Here is a 20059-nt window from a genome sequence, read left to right on the forward strand (position 1 = left end):
GGCTAGGATGACAGGAAGAAGGGTACCCGTGTGTACAAAGCCAGCTGTCCACAGGAAGGGACGCTGAGGGACTTGAAAGAGCTCGTTCAACAACCCTCTCTGGCAGGGGGCGGCGTCCCCACAACACGAATTGCTGACAGGATTCAAGTGAGTCCTCAGAGAACTGCCGCAGAACAAGGGGTCTTTTCCACATCACAGACTTTTACTTGTTTATTTATTTATTCATAGACAGGTGGATTCTTTTAATTAACTAATTATTATTTACCAACTACAGTTGACATTCATTATTACACTAGTTTTAGGTGGACGCATAGTTAGATATCTAGTAACTCCCACGGTGGTCCCCCTGATAATTCTAGTCCCCACCTGGCACATTCAGTTATTACACATCACTGACTATATCCCCTGTGCTGTACCGTCACAAACTTTCAAAATATTGAGGCTCAGAGATGTTAAGCAACCTGGGCGGACAGTGCTCAGCTAGGACATGATGCAGGCAAGTTCTGAGTCCAGGCCTGTGTTATTGCATGTGGCACCGTAATGTCTTATTTTCCTAAAAACATGAAGTTCGGCCTAGAATATGGGAGATCCGGAGCCAGCTCTCTTTACCAAGCGGCCTAGGATACGGGAGATCCGGAGCCAGCTCTCTTTACCAAGCGGCCTAGGATACGGGAGATCCGGAGACAGCTCTCTTTCCAAGTGGCCTAGGATATGGGAGATCCGGAGACAGCTCTCTTTCCAAGCGGCCTAGGATACGGGAGATCCAGAGCCAGCTCTCGTTACCAAGTGGCCTAGGATACGGGAGATCTGGGGCCAGCTCTCTTTCCAAGCGGCCTAGGATACGGGAGATCCGGAGCCAGCTCTCTTTCCAAGCGGCCTAGGATACGGGAGATCCGGAGCCAGCTCTCGTTACCAAGCAGCCTAGGATACGGGAGATCCGGAGGCAGCTCTCTTTCCAAGCGGCCTAGGATACGGGAGATCCGGAGTCAGCTCTCGTTACCAAGCGGCCTAGGATACGGGAGATCCGGGGCCAGCTCTTTTTCCAAGCGGCCTAGGATACGGGAGATCCGGAGCCAGCTCTCTTTCTAAGCAGCCTAGGATACGGGAGATCCGGAGCCAGCTCTCTTTCCAAGCGGCCTAGGATACGGGAGATCCGGAGCCAGCTCTCTTTCCAAGCGGCCTAGGATATGAGAGATCCGGGGCCAGCTCTCTTTCCAAGCGGCCTAGGATACGGGAGATCCGGAGCCAGCTCTCTTTCCAAGCGGCCTAGGATATGAGAGATCCGGGGCCAGCTCTCTTTCCAAGCGGCCTAGGATACGGGAGATCCGGAGCCAGCTCTCTTTCCAAGCGGCCTAGGATATGAGAGATCCGGGGCCAGCTCTCTTTCCAAGAGGCCTAGGATATGGGAGATCCGGAGCCAGCTCTCTTTCCAAACGGCCTAGGATATGAGAGATCCGGGGCCAGCTCTCTTTCCAAGCGGCCTAGGATACGGGAGATCCGGAGCCAGCTCTCGTTACCAAGCGGCCTAGGATACGGGAGATCCGGAGCCAGCTCTCTTTCCAAGTGGCCTAGGATACGGGAGATCCGGAGCCAGCTCTCTTTACCAGGCAGCTCTGGGACTCTGAAGAAGCCACTGAGTCTCTTCCTCAGTTTCTACATCTACAAATCGGGGATAAAACCATCTGCATGTAGAAAACAGGAGCACAACTTCTTTGAACGCAGACACACTGGCACACAGGCAGTACCAGTAAGAACACGGTTGTTTTCAGGTTTTGCAATTTTCTGGAATAAAGATAATAACCAGGGAAAGCAACACATGTAGTTTCCGTAAGGGTTCAGCATTCCTTTTGTATTTAAAATACTGTAGCAGTTATTTTGCTAGGAAAGTAAATACCACTATGACGCACTTCTTACCTTTCTCACATAGGACACCAGTTCGCCAGAATAGTACTGGGACACACTGAGAAGGTCAGGGCTGTTTGCTTGGTTAATACGAAGAAGGGGCAGGTCAAGGGCAGACGCAAGCTAGAAGGAAAAAGACGCATCTGATTCTCTGTTTCGAGAAGGCCTAGAAATATCTCCCTTTCCAGAAATGGTAACGTATAACAAAACTCCTGGGCTTTACCACTGACCTTCATCCATGTCATTAATAGTTTCTGACACTGAGATTATTTGTGAAAAACGAAAGTCTTTTGCGATAGCAGTGGTTCTCAGATTGTGGTCAGTGGTCCAGTAGCATCAGTGACACCTGGGAACTTGCTCGAGAGGCCAGTCCCCCGGCCCCATCCCAGACTGACTTGAACAGACATTTGGGGGGTGCGGTCCAGCGACCTGTGTTGTGACAAGCCCCTCAGGGATCCTCGGCATCAAGTTTGAGAGTCACTGTGCCACGGGAGAGAGCCAGTCCTCTGTGGAAACCAAACATTCTGACTGACAGACTACTGTACTGAGTCCAATCAAAGATGGCAGGGCAAGCAGGACGTGCCATTATTTATGTCCCGCTCAGAAAGAGGAAACACGCTGACAGCTAAACTAAGATGTGCCATCATGTAAAAAACCCACCCCCAGTGCCCCCAGTGACAGAGCTGTTAAAGTAGAAAAGAAAGCGCATCTCGGAATTCATAAACCTGGTAATTCCATCAGAAGTCATTCAGTAAATTATTTGTCCATTTATCATGATCTAAAATCACCTTGAGAGCAAGGCCCATGCAGAATTGTTTTAAATGAATATTCAAAAGGATTTAATTCATGTCCAGAGAATAAAAAACCCATAGGATTCACATCTTTAGTATACTGGTAAAACTTTAAAATAACCTATTTCTTCATTTAAAAATGATTTTTTGGAAGATACTCTAACTTATTAATTCATACTTTAAGTATTTCTGACATTTTTTGAAACTATGCTTTCATAGAAATATTGCCAACAATATTCAATCTATAATAATATTTAAACTATCCAACTTTCTGACAGGATGAACCCTTGGGCTGAATTAATGAATGAGGTAATATCAATGGCCAACTCTTTCCTAATGATTGAGAAGGTGATCTCACTGTTCTTTTCTTACCTTAAGGAATGTAGCTCTGAGTTTAGTAACCATGGATGGGTTGACCCTTATGCTCTCTTGCATAATAGATGTGAAACTGTAAAGAAATAAGTGGTAAGAAGACATTCACAGTGGTTTTATCAAGGGCAAATGTCAGGTCATCCCCATTACCTGTCAATCAACTGCCAAGCGAAAGAAAGGTCCCCCACAATCTGCATTGTGATCAAAACTTCCTCTTTAATGTTAATGGTTCGGATCATCTGGTGGAGGAACTTGCGAGTGTCAGCCAGAAACTGGCACACTTGCAGATTGGATTCCAACTGGTGGAATTCTTGAACCTGTGTTACATAAATACATTTTATTTTAAAGTCCTGAATGGCCTCTATGGTGTGCATTTTTCCTTGAAAACACTCCAAATAAAGCATACTACTTACTAAGAATTTCTTGGCAAAATTTATATTTCAAATTATAATTTCAGAAATGTGTAAGCCAATTCATAAAACCATGCCCAAATGTCTAGGGTTAGAAACTGAGCAGTACTTCTTATCCTGTAAACACATGACCTAACGAGGGAATACTCCCAACTTCCATTTCAGCACCAACAGACACATATTGGAAAATCCTCTTAATTCTGAATATTTGCAGGATTGGTAAAAAACAAAACAAGTTCCATCACAACCAAGGTGCTGGCACTTGTACTTTATTAAGTTCTTTTGTTGTACTCTTTAAAACAAAATGATTCCACCCTGGCCAGTGTCTCAGTGGATAGAGCATTGGCCCAGCATATGGATGTCCTGGGTTTAATTCCCGTATAGGGCACACAGGAGAAGCGACCATCTGCTTTTCCCCAGCTCCCTATCTCCATTCTCCCCTCCTTCCCCTCCTGCAAACACTGGCTGGATTGGTTCCAGTATAGCCCCAGGTGCTGAGGATAGCTCAGTTGGAATACATCAGCCTCAGGCACTAAAAACAGGTTGGTATTCTAGCATCAGCCCAAGATGGAGTTGCCAGGTGAATCCTGGTCAGGGCTCAATGTGGTCCCTTCCTCTCATCTAAAATAAATAAATAAATAAATAAATAAAATGATTCTGCTGTGTCTTGAAATTTTAATGTATGTAATTCAAGGGACCTGGGCTACATGCCAAAATAAATAATGCAAAAGATAAAAAGACATCTCAAGATTTACTAAGTTGTTTATAGTTATAGCATGGACTAGAAAATCCAAAATCAACCAAAACAGAAATAGCACAAGCGAGCAATGGTTCTGGAATGTTTAAGGAACCTGGAACGCTAACAATGGACTATTATACTTTGTGGTCATTAGTAGTTACCATCCTAAAAACCTTGCAACATTAAGGACAAGCCTATAAGAAAGTCTGCCAAATGAAAAAAGTATTAATTATATCTTTAAAATGTCCAATTATATCAGCTGGACAGGGTTACAGATGACTAGAGGTGATATTTTTAAAATAACAGGTTTCTGGCTATTGCTCTGATGTTTTTATTTTCCATTTTAAACCTCATTAAACACACACTTAAACATTTTAAGAGTGTGAAGGTACAATAATTCTTTTTGGTAGAATAATTTTTTTTTTTTGTATTTTTCTGAAGCTGGAAACGGGGAGACAGTCAGACAGACTCCCGCATGCGCCCGACCGGGATCCACCCGGCACGCCCACCAGGGGCGATGCTCTGCCCCTCAGGGGCGTCGCTCTGCCACAACCAGAGCCACTCTAGCGCCTGGGGCAGAGGCCAAGGAGCCATTCCCAGCGTCCGGGCCATCTTTGCTCCAATGGAGCCTTGGCTACGGGAGGGGAAGAGAGAGACAGAGAGGAAGGGGGGGGGGTGGAGAAGCAAATGGGCGCTTCTCCTATGTGCCCTGGCCGGGAATCGAACCCGGGTCCCCCGCACGCCAGGCCGACGCTCTACCGCTGAGCCAACCGGCCAGAGCTTGGTAGAATAATTTTTGAGGAAATAAAAACCAATAAACATTTTTACAAAAGTTACCATTTATAAGCATATCATTATCATATAACTGTTTTTATTTTCTGGATGCCTTCTAGCTTTTTTAAAGCATATACTTTTTATTATAAACCTAAAAATGACATATAGAATGCAATTTTTTTTGCTTTTACTTCTTTACCACAATTTTCCTAATGTTTCTATATTGTTTTCATAATCTTTTTCCTGAGACTATGTTTCCAGTTGAAATATCATAGTTTTTCCTACCATTCTCTTCATGCTGGTCATTTAATTATTTTCCTACTTTTAGAACACTGAAAATAATGTTACAGTGAGTACATTAGTTCATATTGCTTTTTTTGTTGTTGTTTTTTGTATTTTTCTGAAGCTGGAAACGGGGAGAGACAGTCAGACAGACTCCCGCATGCGCCCAACCGGGATCCACCCGGCACGCCCACCAGGGGTGACGCTCTGCCCACCAGGGGGCGATGCTCTGCCCCTCCGGGGCGTCGCTCTGTTGCGACCAGAGCCACTCTAGTGCCTGGGGCAGAGGCTAAGGAGCCATCCCCAGCGCCCGGGCCATCTTTGCTCCAATGGAGCCTTGGCTGCGGGAGGGGAAGAGAGAAACAGAGAGGAAGGAGGGGGGGGGGTGGAGAAGCAAATGGGCGCTTCTCCTATGTGCCCTGGCCGGGAATCGAACCCGGGTCCCCCGCACGCCAGGCCGACGCTCTACCACTGAGCCAACCGGCCAGGGCCATATTGCTTTTGATAAAATATTTTCTTAGATATGTTTCCAGGAGCAGATTACGGGGCAGCTCAAAGGGTATAATTCATGATCCAAGAACTGTCATTTAGAAAGTTTCTTGCCTGACCAGGTGGTGGTGCAGTGGACAGAGCATCGGACTAGGGCGCAGGGGAACCAGGTTTGAAACCCCAAGGTCACCAGCTTGAGCACAAGGTCGCTGGCTTGACCATGGCATCATAGACATGACCCCATGGTACCTGGCTTGAGCTCAAAGGTCGCTGGCTTGAAGCCCAAGGTTGCTGGCTTGAAGCCCAAGGTCGCTGGCTTGAGCTCAAGGTCGCTGGCTTGAGCAAGGGGTCACTCGCTCTGCTGTAGCCCCCCATCCTCCCACCCCCATCAAGGCACATATAAGAAAGCAATCAATGAACAACTAAGGTGCTGCAATGAAGAATGATGCTTCTCATCTCTCTCCCTTGCTGTCTGTCTGTCTTCATCTGTCCCTCTCTCTGTTTGTGTCAAAAAAAAAAATAAGGTAAGTTTCCTTACCTCCTCCAAAGCTTGTATTAGTTGCACAGTTTTTCTGCCTGCAGCCGTTGAGTCATCATAATTTAAAGACGTTATTTGTTTGGAGATCTCTCTGAACCAAGCTTGGAGATTTTCTAGTAATACAGAAACAAGGAAAGACTCCTGAATCCCAGAACTCTGGTTGCTGTGGCTTTGAATTTCATTAAATTCTCCTTTACAGATCTAGTTCTTATTCACAGAGCTTTTACTACGTGCCTATCATTGCTTTCAGGAATTATCCAAACAATAACAATAAAAACAGCTGAGGCATGTGACCTAGAAGAAAAGATGAAACCTCGTATCTGAGAAGCTCAGACTGCTATACATGGCAGGGAAGGCTTACAGGTCCAGGCATATGCTGTAAACTGACTTGTGCAAAGGTTGCAGTGGCGGCAGGAGGAGCTGGGACAGAACTGAAGGATGGGAACTAGGGTTACGGAAGAATTCTCTGGAAAAGTGGGGACATGTACAGATCTGGACAGGCAGAGAAAGAGGAACGGTTTATCCCTAGATGAAGGGACAAACTGGAACAGAGACTTCACGGCAAAAATGGCAACGGCGTGTCTTGGGCAGAAAGAGGAGACCAACATGTCAGAAGTGTGAGGTCTGAGAGGAGAGTTGTAGTGACATCTGCACTGGTTAGGGGGCGCTATCTGCATTCACAAACCAGCAGGCATTGCACAGGGCAGAGAGAGGGAAGGTCATTAACATGCTCGCAGTACCTCAGTGTGTCAGGCAACACTCTAAACTTCGTTTTATTTCATCTTCACACCTATCTACGGAGGTAGGAATTAGCACCCATTCCTCGGATAAGGAAGCTGATGCCCAGAAACATTAAGAATCGGAGGCAGGGCTCCATTGTTACTAAATCCAGAGCCAGGATTTTCGCACCTGTCTGTCCTGATTCAAAGGCTGTGCTCTTTTTGCCTCTCAAGTTGATTCCCTCAAGTGTTTTTTATCAGTTGGGATGATTTCACTTTAATAAAAGCACTTAAGGGCTTATAATCTAAGTTACTATATTGACATGAGGAACACTACTTGTAATGTCAAAGAGTTTTTGTAGGACTGAGGGAGAGCTATGGAGCAGTAGGAAGGGGATAAGAGTTAGAGTCTGAGGCAATGAGTTAGATCCAGGCTGTAAACCTTTGTTACTTTAGGTCAGTGATTACATTAAATTTTTTTTTAATTTTTATTTATTTTTTTTATTTTTATTTTTTAAAGATTTTATTTATTCATTATAGAGAGGAGAGAGGAGAGAGAGAGAGAGAGAGAGAGAGAGAGAAGGGGGGAGGAGCAGAAAGCATCAACTTCCATATGTGCCTTGACCAGGCAAGCCCAGGGTTTTGAACCAGCAACCTCAGCGTTTCCAGGTTGACGCTTTATCCACTGCACCACCACAGGTCAGACTTTAATTTTTATTAAGTGGGAGGCAGGTAGGCAGAGAGACAGACTCCCACATGTGCCCTGACCAGGAGCCACCCGGCAAGCCCCTTACCAGGTGATGCTCTGCCCATCTGGGGCTGCCATTCCATTGCTTGGCAACTGAGCTATTTTAGTACCTGAGGTGAGGCAATGGAGTCATTCTCAGTGCCATTCCATTGCTTGGCAACTGAGCTATTTTAGTACCTGAGGTGAGGCAATGGAGTCATTCTCAGTGCCCAGGACCAACTGGCTCAAACCATTTGAGCCATGGTTGTGGGAGAGGGTGTGTGTGTGTGTGTGTGAGAGAGAGAGAGAGAGAGAGAGAGAGAGAGAGAGAGAGAGAAGGAGGAAGAGAGAAGAGGAGGGATGGAGAAGCAGATGGTTGCTTCTCTCCTGTGTGCCCTGACTGAGAATCAAACCCAGGACTTGCACACATCAGACTGACGCTCTACCGCTGAGCCAACTGGCCAGGGCCCAGTGATTACATTTTTAAGCTTTGGTTTCCTTACATATAAAATAAGGATAAAGATGTTTATCTCAAAGGATTATAAGAATCAAATAAGAAATATTTGTGAAAGTGCTACCTAAGCTGAAATATGCTATGTAGCCAGAAAAAGTATAAGATGTTGTTTTGAATGACCTCCGAAACAATGCTGGTATTTATGAGGACTTAAAACAGAGACTAGAACAGAGATTAACATGCCTGATTCTGGATTACTAATCTGGTTAGATGGTTACAGGTGGTTTTTTGTTTTTCAGTTACAGTATGATGACCTGAAAAACACGTTGCCAATTTAAATCAAAACATTAAAAACTGGTCAACTTTTTTCAATAGGAATAATAATGTAAATTGGAAATATATTTTAGATAACCATTCTGCATCAAATAAATCAACAAAAGCCAAATACAGTAATCATAAGTTCATATTGATTAAATGTTTTTAAGTTAAAAGCTATACTATTATGTCATTTTACTGTATAACTATTGAAATGGATTTGATAGTTAAAACAAACATTATCCATTAAAAAAAGTATAATTGGCCACCTTAAAATTCATAGTGGTCTTTGGAGGCAACTTGAAAGGTTCATAATTATATAAAAATATGAAGCAATACCACAATTTTCCTGCATATATAATTTTCTAAAAGAAGCAGGATTAAAATCAAAGTTGAATTTAAACTACCATATGTTTAGTTTCAAAACATTCTGCAGGGCCCCTCTTCCGCCACTAGGTGGCAGGTGCAACAGGGAAAAGGAAACAAGATCAGAAGACAAGCCTCTTTTTTTTTTAGAGACAGAGAGTCAGACAGAAGGATAGACAGGGACAGACAGACAGGAACGGAGAAATGAGAAGCATCAATTATTAGTTTCTCGTTGTGCATTGCGACACCATAGTTGTTCATTTATTGCTTTCTCATATGTGCCTTGACCGTGGGGCTACAGCAGACTGAGTAACCCCTTGCTCGAGCCAGCGACCTTGGGTTCAAGCTGGTGAGCTCTGCTCAAACCAGATGAGCCCGCGTTCAAGCTGGCGACCTTGGGGTCTCGAACCTGGGTCCCTGGCATCCCCGTCCGATGCTCTATTCACTGCGCCACCGCCTGGTCAGGCGACAAACATCTTCCATACCTTCTATCTTGGTGGTTATTGATGTTCTTGGGGAAAATATCCTCTGAGAAGGTCATGGCAGTTATAGATTCCTTTCCCCTTCCCCTTCCTTATGTGCAGCTGATGCACATAAGCTGACACAGCAGTTTTGCATACTATGGTGGGGGTGGGGGGGATGGATTAGGACTCTATAAAGATTCTCTATGAGCCAGAGAATAAGAACCCTTGATTTAGCTTAATCTCATACTTCAAAGACAAGAAACCTGAAGTCCAGAGAGGCTATGAAGACTGCCCAAGGTATCTCCTTTAGCAATGTTCTAGTATACAATGGATGGCACTGTAAGGACTCCACTGCCCATTTCCAATCCTCTGTGCACACATTTCAAGCACACCCGCATTTCCTCTTCAGCAGTTACCATTTTTCTCCACTCTGGTTAGGGGTTTCACTCCCGAGAAGACATCAGCAAGCTCCGTCATCCGCTCTGAGCCCTCCTTCTTGTAATGCTCCCACTTGGCTTGCTTCTCTGAGAGCATTTGCTTGAACATCTAAAAGGGACGGAAGAGATTTATTCCCTTAAGAGAAAATCCAGATTGGTCAGTTGACTGAGAAAGCCTGAGTGATCAATTCATTAGAAAAATATAATGCCTAACATGAACATTACCCTGATGCCCCTCGTAAGCCTTACTTCTTTATACAAATGACAGGCAGAGCTAGGCCATCCCTGAGGCCGTGCTTCTCAGATCTACTGCGCATGAGCACCCCCGCTGGGCTTTAGCGGTTCAGATCCCTAAGCCCCACTCCTGAAGATTCTGGTTCAGAAGGTCTTGGGTAGGCCTAGGAACCAGCTATTTTAATGTGAAGTTAAATTTGGTGACTCCAGCTATGAGGTCCTTTTGAGGTAGCAATTTCTGTGATGTCCAACACAAGTAGAGCAAAACAGTGATAAATATGAATTTCTGACATTTCAGCTTGGTTATTGAACCTGTATTTTCATTTCTCCTACCTCTCACCCTAACCTTGTTTCTAGAATCACTTTCTGGCCTGACCAGGTGGTGGTGCAGTGGATAGAGCGTTGGACTGGGATGTGGAAGGACCCAGGTTTGAGACCCCAAGGTCGCCAGCTTAAGCGCAGGCTCATCTGGTTTGAGCAAGGCTCACCAGCTTGAGCCCAAGGTCGCTGGCTCGAGCAAGGGGTTACTCGGTCTGCTGAAGGCCTGCGGTCAAGGCACATATGAGAAAGCAATCAATGAACTAAAGTGTCAAAACGCGCGATGAAAAACTAATGATTGATGCTTCTCATGTCTCTGTCCCTATCTGTCCTTTTCTCTGACTCCCTCTCTCTGTGTCTCTGTATAAAAAAAAAAAGAGCTTTAAGAAAAATGAGCTTTAGAATCACTTTCTGATTCTCCTAAAAACATACTAATTGAAACTGTGTTTCTTCTGATCTTTACATGAAGGTGCTCCTTCTGATTTAAGAACCACCCTTTTCCCAAATCCTACCTTACAATGCATGAAGCCTGTGGGTCCAACATGTGAATGAGTGTTTGAGTCTCCCTACTGCCTTGCTCATCTTTTCAATATTCATTATGAAAAAATAAAGAATTTCTCAAGAGGAATATCAGTAGTCATGAGTATTTACCTCTTAAGAGCCCAGGGAAATAAACCCCTGAACCTTTGTGGCACTTCTCCAATCTTATAAAGTTATACAGAGACAAGTCGTGGAAAACACTCAGCACATGCATTAACATTAGATTAATAATCAGCATCTACTTTTCCAGGGCTATCAAGAAGGAGAATACAGTATCCTCATATGTCTAGAAGCTAGAGAAACATCCACTATACTCCTAACCAGACTGAGGCAAGGCTAAGTGTTGGTTCTGAATGGGCATTAATTGCCGTGGGCTAGTTCCTGGGCTCACCTGGTCCAAACCCCCAAGGTTACTGTCTATAGAACCCGGGCATTCCCAGGTATCTGTCATTTTTATTATGCCCAGAGATGCTTCTTTAGGGATAAGACTAACCCCAGGATTTCTGTCAGTGAACTCAAACTCCTCAAAGTCCATAAGAGAGGACCTTGTTCAAAGGCGAACCATCCACCCTACTTAAGCCCTTTCCGATTGGTTATCGTGGCTTTTTTTTTTTTTTTGCACTTTTTCTGAAGCTGGAAACAGGGAGAGACAGTCAGACAGACTCCCGCATGCGCCCGACCGGGATCCACCCGGCACGCCCACCATGGGGCGACGCTCTGGCCACCAGGGGGCGATGCTCTGCCCATCCTGGGCATCGCCATGTTGCGACCATAGCCACTCTAGCGCCTGGGGCAGAGGCCACAGAGCCATCCCCAGCGCCTGGGCCATCTTTGCTCCAATGGAGCCTTGGCTGCGGGAGGGGAAGAGAGAGACAGAGAGGAAGGCGCGGCGGAGGGGTGGAGAAGCAAATGGGCGCTTCTCCTGTGTGCCCTAGCCGGGAATCGAACCCGGGTCCTCCGCATGCTAGGCCGACGCTCTACCGCTGAGCCAACCGGCCAGGGCCTGGTTATCGTGGCTTTTAAAGGAAGACTGAAGTCCCATGAGGGCCAGCACAGGCTCCCGCCCACCTTTCCAGCTCAGTTCACACCACCTCTCTCCTGCACTTTCTCCTCTCCAGCCACTGGTCTTTTAGGCCCTGGAGCTGGCCACGCTGCTCCTCACCCAAGAGGACATAGGTATATCTGTCTTCTCTTTGCAATGTTCTCCATCATGCTCCCTGTCCTTGTCTTAGCTAATGCTGGCAGGTCCCTGCTTCAGGTCCCTCGGAAGCTTCTCTTCGCAGGGAAGTCATCAAAGCTGAGACAGGATCCTTTCTTTTAGGACTGTGTTCCCTTCCCTGATGGCATGCATCCTCTCCGTTTATACTTACATCTTCATTAGTGTGATTCTCTGGGCCACATCACATTCCTCACTGGACCGTAACCCCCACAATCCTCTGTGCTTTTCCCCATCACTGTATCTTCAATGACAGGTGGCACTAAATGCTTGCTCAGTGTTAATCATGTCCTTTCTCTATCAGAATTATCTCAGAGAGTTACAAGCTATAGCTTGAATCAGAGATATTGTACTAAATTCCAATCTTTCCAAAAATCATTGAAACATAAAAACACTAAGACTTTGGTGATTATTGATTTAAATAGTTTTACCTCTTTGAGTATAAACTCAAATTGTGCAGTATCCAGCAGCAACTGAAAGAGGATCCTGGGATTGTACCTGGAGTCTGTTAGGATCTGGTCCTTGATTTGACGAAGGCGTTTGCTGTTTGGGTCATAAGCTAGAATAGGAAAAAGGTTTCCATCTAGTAAATGTATAGGAAATGTCTATAGAATATGAATTCTTAAATATTTTCCCTCATTTTAAGTCTTTAAAAGGTAAATGGCAAAAGGTCTATCAATACCAGATGGTGAAAGCAAGTACAATCATGTGTGCAATGGGAGGAAGTGTAACTGAACTTCAAGGACACTGCATTTGACATGGAACGTCATCCGTGACACATTGCTGAATAAAAAAATCAAGGTACAGAACAGCATTTTCAGATTTCGTAAGCATTGTGGGATTTATTATTGACTGTCCCATACGGATAGGCAAAGCCTTCTGACACTGTTTCCTCAGTGGGTGGCCTCCTTCTGTCTTCCCTGTTAGGAGTTTCTTTTGATTTAGGGCATTGAGCTCTGCCAATCAGGGAAAGTATACAGAAGAGTTAACACAGTAGGTCTGAGACTGCTATCTTCAGAAAGGCCTGTTCACAAGGTTGGCCTTGGTTGGCATCTGGGACCTTGGATTTTGGAAGGGTTCTCACCATTTTGAAAACTGGTAACAACGGCCCTCTATGCCTTATCCAAACAGTGCTTTAGGACGAGCACCTGCTCTCCTTCGGGGAGCCTGGAATTCTGGCATGTGCCAAGCAGAGGCTGATGTGATCAGCCCCCGACAGAGAGCCTGGGCGCTGAGTTTCTCCTGAGCTTCCCGGTTGGCAGCATCTGTCACATGCTGTCACACTCATTGTTGTGGGAACTGAACGCATCTACACGGCTCCTCTGGGAGCGGCCCCTCGGAAGCTGTCTCTGCTGGCCTCCACACTTGCTCGTGCGCCTCTTCCCTGTGCCGATTTTGCTTCCTATCCTGTTGCTGTAATAAATCATAGCCATGAATTCTACTATACGATGAGTTTTCTAGTAAGCCATTGGACCTGGGTTAGCCTTGGGGACCCCTGACACAACAGGGAAACAAGATTATCCATATACAAATGTGGTACCTCCATATGGAAAGAACCAGACTTGGAGCTATTGTGCTCCTTGTAAAGACCCAAGGACAAAACTGGCACAAAGCTTTCTGGATTACCCACTATCTAGAGCCAGAGATTATAGCAACTTGGCCAAGGTCACAAAATTAGGCAGTGACTGAGCCAGGGATAAAACACCAGAGGTCCCAGCTTCCTGTTCAGCCTATCAGCTGACAAGCTAAACAGTTTAAAATAAATAATATAGATTAAAAAAAAAGTATATAGAATAAAAAATACTAGTATTTGCTGATATTGGTTTATGGAGCCAATTACTACCTAAGAAAGCAGAAGAAAATAAGGTAAGGCAAAACTATTTACAAGTAAAAACTACCTGAACAGCAAATCAAGTCAAAATAAAAACTTTCAGGAAAGAAACATGGTCAAGGTCACAGCTGATAAGGTTCAAAGTCCCCGGGTCACTCCGGCATCCCGTGTGCACATCCCTGTTCCCATCAGTATCCCACAGTCTGCCGTGTACAGAACGATCGTGTTAGATGAGCAAACGCAGGGGTCTTTTTGGTCAAGCCTGCAGAGGGCCATTGTACATGCTGATTTCTAAGTTCCCCATTAGGAGGAGACTCGTGGCCACCTGGAAAAGGGCTCAGTGTTCACGGCAACCTGCAGAGTTCTGAGTCATCATGCATCTCCATATCTGCCTTGGAACGGGTAACACTGATCACACAGACACAGTTTTTTCAGCTTCATATTTGCTTAACAATGACAGCAACAAAAAACCCACACTAAATTTGTATGAGGATTTCAGCCTGTCTTTATATTCATTCTAATTCAACAAGAAAACTGATACCGATTTGCTTTCATTTTTGGGTAGGGGACATCATTGTGCATTACCAATGAATTTGTCAGTGTAAACCAGGTTTGGGCCCATTTGCTGAGCCTGATCCTTCTCTAAGAGCTGACCCTCTGATCTGAGAACCATGAAAACGCTGGAGTCAGACTGCAGCAGCCAGCCAGCCCTGCCGGACCCCTGCTGGCTAGCGTGTTTCTTCTGCAGCTGCAAGGGGCTGCAGGGCCTGCCTGCTAAGCTTGGAGAGGTGCCTTGGGCCAGCTCACCCGAGGGGCTATGGAGAACTCGCCTTCCTTTCTGCACACCAGGACTGAAACACCATAAGAGCTAAGTAAGCAGTTACTGGTCCCGCATGTGACTCACAACCGGAGAGATAAATCATTTGTTTCTGGTAAATTATGACCTTGTGCGATCAGGTCAGACAACTGCCAGGCACAGAAATGGAAAACAGATGTGGCTGAGGAGAAAAGCAGAGGCCTCCGGCCAGCTGAGGTTGTCCCTGGCAGGGCGCAGGTCCTGGAGGCCGCTGGCTCCCGGACGCAAGCTCAGCTGGCAGGAGCCCTCGTCGGAGGGTGGGGACGAGGCTGTCACTAGAAAACCCTTGCTGGTTTCATGGTCGGATAAAGTGAGGGCTTGAGTTCACAGGCTTCAGAAGGTGAGACTTGGTAAAGAAGATTACAAACTGAGTCAATGAAGTAAAACACTCAAATAGAACTGGAGTGTATTTAAGACTAACTCAGCTTATTATAGACAGATTCATTACAGGATTAAAAACTTTAGCCACGGTACTCATGGAGTGAGTCAACTATAAACTGAAGAGAGGTCTAGGCCAAGAAGCAAAATGATGGGGCAAGCAGCTGTTGTGAGAAAGATGTAAGAAGCTGGAGATTTCTAATGTGAAGAGATGCTGAGGGGAAACTTCACTTTTTCAAAGATATGAAGAATGAGGAAGTCCAAGTGCTGTTGTCACTGCTGGGCACACACAGGAAGTGGAAACAGATGGTCGCTAGCGGGACATCTTGCCTGGAAGGGCTGAGGTGGGGCCACTGTGTCACCGAGGCAGGCTGCAGAGTGACCTGGGGCGGGGCAGGTTTATAGAGACACAGCCTCCTCTGAAGTAACAAGGGGGTGCTGAAACTGGGACCTGTCTCAGGGCAGGCTCTCGGGAAAAGTTTGCTGAGTGAAAAACAAAAAGCAGAAGGCTGCTGAATGACACAGCTCTTAGGGGAAGGGGCACGCAGCTCTGGATGAGTGAACCCACTGAGTAATATTATCAAGTATTTACTAAGTACAGTAGGTCCTCCAATAACATTGTTTTATTATGATGGTTTTTAAAGATGTTTATTTTATTGATTTTAGAGAGAGACAGGAACATGGATTTGCTCTTGTATGTGTCCTGACCGGGGATTGAACTGGCAACCTCTGGGCTCAGGACGATGCTCTAACCAGTTGAATTATCTGGCCAGGGCTCGTTATAATGTTGATGAGATGCCATAGGAACTTAACTCTTTTTTTTAATCAGTTGGCCTGTGTTAAGTTGGTTTTGGTTATAGCGCTTTTCAGTTATAGTCACAAAACCTGTTGATGGCGTTAAGTGAGGATTCAATGCATAAGGAACCGTGCTAGCAGGTTAGCAGTGAACAAGCTCAGGTATTAGTCCAGCTTATTTATTTTTCTACCATTAAACCAGGAGTTTAAAGCCATAGGCTCGTGGACCCTGAGGACGTGTTTCAATCTGTGAAGCTTCTGACCTTGATGGCCAATAGGGTCTCAAAGGCCTTGACCCAGAAAAGGTTAAAACCTAATCTACCTTAATTAAGTACTCTTGTCTAGACAGTTTCTCAACTTGGTTGGCCCATTATTTTCTGTACTTCCAAAATCATACCTTTTCTTCTATCATTTCTTCAGTCTAGAATTTCTTCTGCTTTGAGTTCATTTTACTTTGAAATCTTACCAAAGGCGGTCAGCACCTGCCTCCAGAATGGAGCCCTCCCTGACCACCCCCGCCTGTCCATCCCAAGCAATGCCCCTCTCTTGCTCTGGACTCAAATCCTAACACCCGTCCATTGTACACATCTGGCTCCTGGATACTGGCTCAGCCCTTGTGTTACTTTCCTATGGCTGCTATACCGAATTACCACAGACTTAGTGGCTTAAAAAGCTCCAGATGCCCTGGCCGGTTGGCTCAGTGGTGGAGCGTCGGCCTGGCGTGTGGGGGACCCAGGTTCGATTCCCGGCCAGGGCACATAGGAGAAGCGCCCATTTGCTTCTCCACCCCCCCCTTCCTCTCTCTCTCTCTCTCTTCCCCTCCCGCAGCCGAGCCTCCATTGGAGCAAAGATGGCCTGGGCGCTGGGGATGGCTCCTTGGCCTCTGCCCCAGGCACTACAGTGGCTCTGGTCGCAACAGAGCGACGCCCCGGAGGGGCAGCGCATCGCCCCTGGTGGGCGTGCCGGGTGGATCCCAGTCGGGCGCATGCGGGAGTCTGTCTGACTGTCTCTCCCCATTTCCAGCTTCAAAAAAATACAAAAAAAAAAAAAAAAAAAAAAAAAAAAAGCTCCAGAGGTGAGAACTCTGAAATGGGTCTTACTGGACTAAAACCAAGATGTCAGCAGAGCTGTGCTCTGTCTGGAGGCTCCAGGGAAAACCCACGTCTTGTCTTCTTTAGCATTCAGAGGCTGCCCATGTTCCTTGGCCTGTGGCCCCCTCCACAATTAAAGCGGCAACGGCTGCTCAAGCCTCTCTCATGATGCCACTTTTCTAGTTCTGACTCTTCTGCCTCCATTTTCCTGAGTTAAGGACCCTTGTGATTGCACTGGACCCACTAGGATAATCTCTTTTCTTTAAGATCAACTGATTAGAACCACTGATTCGGTCTGCAAACGTAACCCCCTGGCCACATACTATAACACACCCACGGGTTCTAAGGATTAGGCCACAAATGTCCCTGGAAGGGTCGAGTAGGGAGACATTATTCCGCCTCCCACAGCTATATCTGATCTCCCCCACCTGACCAGTGACAGGCTCACTGAACATGGGAGGTAAATGTCCTCGGATTCCAAGCACCTCACAGTACCTGACAAAGGGGCTGTGCAGGTGGGCACTGACTTGTCCAAGTAGGCACAGAAATGACCAGGTTAGAAAGTAGCTTGGTTCTCATCCAAGGGCTAAACCGTTTGCACCCTGCAGCAGGTCTTCGCTCTGGAAGCCTCATGTGGAGTGATGCAGACAGCCACACCTGTGGCGCCTACCTGAGTCGGCGGTATGAAGCATTAGCCACCGGATGGCCACCCTGCAGCAGGTCTTCGCTCTGGAAGCCCCCATGTGGAGTGATGCAGACGGCCACAGCTGTGGCGCCTACCTGAGTCGGCGGTATGAAGCATTAGCCACCGGATGGCCACATTGCAGTCTCGCAGGCAGTTCAGAAGCCTTGGGATGTTGTCCAGAACCATCTCCTCCCGTAAATAACCTTCTTTCAGAAACTGCTGCACCTGAGCGTGCACTCTTTCACTGACAGTAGCATATCTGCTTGCCTTTGCAAATAAAAAACTTGAATTACATTTTTTAAAAAAGGGACAATTATTTGTCTTGAAAGAGAATCATATTCAAATGAATCCCTGGACGGATGATAACATTTCTATAGAAGATGACTCAGTCGGTAAGGCTCAAAGGCAAGTGTTTTACTGTCTGTTTTGAAAGAGTACTGGACTTAGAATGAAGAGACTAAAAGCTAGTCCTGGCTGTGATTGCACATTGCTGTGACTGGGTTTCGCCTCTGTGGATCTGCTTCTTCAACTGTCAACTTGAGAAGGGGCCCAGGTGGTTCTCTTCTATTCTTGGGTGGAAAAGAAACACAAAAGCAGAAGCTAAATTTCCTGTCCTTCCTGTTAGTATCAACAAAGGAGGCAGAGCAGAGCAGAAGCACTCAAAAGGTGAGACTTCTACAGACATAAGAAAGCTTAGCAAAAAACACACCTCTGTGCATCAACAGTCAGCCTGCAGACCTTTTGGAAATCTGGTCATCCTGCTTTACCAAAAGCAAGAGTTAAATGTTACACATCATTAGCCCAGTCAGGTTTTTAATACTAGATGTGTCATCAGGAGACTCTGAAGAACTTCTTACAGTGTCACAAATGAGAAAACGCAATTTTGGAAGGAGATTCTGGTAATAAGAAATGAATGCGCCGATGCCGTCAGTACGGAAGCTCTACTTTCTCGAATACATTTCTAGGAGACATTCCAAAATTGAAATTATTTTGTGCATTATTTATGGAATGCAATGCATCTGAATAAAACATGCTGAAGTTCTTTGAATCAATATTATTCTATCCACACTGGAAACTCAAACACTCAGCCAGCCAGGCTGAGGGAATATTTAGAAATGCCAAGTATGCTCCCCAATAAAAAGATTTTATTTTTATTCCTCTGTTTACTCAGGTGTTTCCTTCCACCTTCTGTTCTATATCAAAAAGACACAGTGTAACCATTTAAACTTTAAGAAGCTGAAAACGTTTAGTCTTGTAGCTTATCTTGAATATCAGAAATGATGACTTTAAATTACAGTGATAGGGCATATGTGTACATTCAGTCACTGTCTTCGGCCCTCTTCCCGCTGATGAAAACATTAAAATTCTGGTGACTGGTAAGAGTAGCTCCATCCATAAGGACACAGTCTCTAAGCAAGAGTAAACGAAGTCAGTGGGAGCCACGTGTCCCTGGGATTCATCTTAGTGCTAACTCTTCCTCAGGACCCCAGCTTCCCATTTATATGTACCATACATGTTAAAAGTCTACAATTAACTATCCTATTCTGCAAAATTCAGCTTTCATTAATCATTTCATTCATGTTTTTGTGGACATCTTCTAAATGCCTCTGGAAATCTACTTGGCACGTTTCCTACCCCTCAAGGCAGGTTGGAGGTTGTTTGAGAATCCTCCCCAACTGGCCAGAACTTACCTGCTCTCTGACATTTGTAAGGTCCAGGGTATTGTTTAAAGCCGTTTTTGCAGCTTTGTAAGGTTCCCAAGCATCAGCTAGGTTAACTGTGATCCCCATGTAAATGCTAATTACCTGAAAGAGGAGACATTCATTGTTACTGGCTAAATACCCACCCACTTCAGGGCAAAGGTCTACAGCAGTGGTTCTCAAACTTTTTGAAGTCGGGGCGCATTTAAAATCCTACAAATAATTGTAGGCGCACTATATACAAATTTCTGAGAAATATGTTATAATAATTAAGTCAAATATCAAAGAAAAAATATAAAGTCCAAGCATGCTTTTATGGTAATTAAATGAAATAAATACGACAAAATTAAATTTATTCTGACATTAAAAAACATTTTTATGTTACATTTTTTTGAGTTATGCTTTTTAGAATTCATAAAAAAGAGGGGTTAAAAAATGTAAAAAGACAAAAAAGTTATATATATATACATATATATATATACATATACATTCTTAGTAAGATTTAGTAAATTCGGAAGGTCTGTGCACAAGTGTGTTAAGTTTTTTCATTCTTGTGTTTATGAGAAACATGAGCCTGATGTGTCCTAGCGATTTCTTCAACATTTGAGCATATATCTGAAAGGCAAACTCTCATTT

At 45.2% G+C, this 20059-nt stretch overlaps 1 protein-coding gene across 1 annotated transcript in view; it reads right to left on the reverse strand.

The window, feature by feature from the left end:
• The window catches only part of WASHC5 (WASH complex subunit 5), a 65444-nt gene that overhangs the window by 27978 nt on the left and 17407 nt on the right, over positions 1–20059 (reverse strand). Inside the window, exons 8-15 of the mRNA XM_066379476.1 lie at positions 19415–19528; positions 17819–17990; positions 12519–12646; positions 9759–9888; positions 6298–6410; positions 3216–3382; positions 3066–3141; positions 1915–2025 (exon numbers count right to left, since the gene is read on the reverse strand). Of these exons, the coding sequence (XP_066235573.1) occupies positions 1915–2025; positions 3066–3141; positions 3216–3382; positions 6298–6410; positions 9759–9888; positions 12519–12646; positions 17819–17990; positions 19415–19528 (1011 nt within the window). The remainder of the gene's footprint in view (positions 1–1914; positions 2026–3065; positions 3142–3215; positions 3383–6297; positions 6411–9758; positions 9889–12518; positions 12647–17818; positions 17991–19414; positions 19529–20059) is intronic.

This window comes from Saccopteryx leptura, chromosome 3 (assembly GCF_036850995.1).
Source record: "Saccopteryx leptura isolate mSacLep1 chromosome 3, mSacLep1_pri_phased_curated, whole genome shotgun sequence".
NCBI classification, from domain to species: Eukaryota; Metazoa; Chordata; class Mammalia; order Chiroptera; family Emballonuridae; genus Saccopteryx; species Saccopteryx leptura.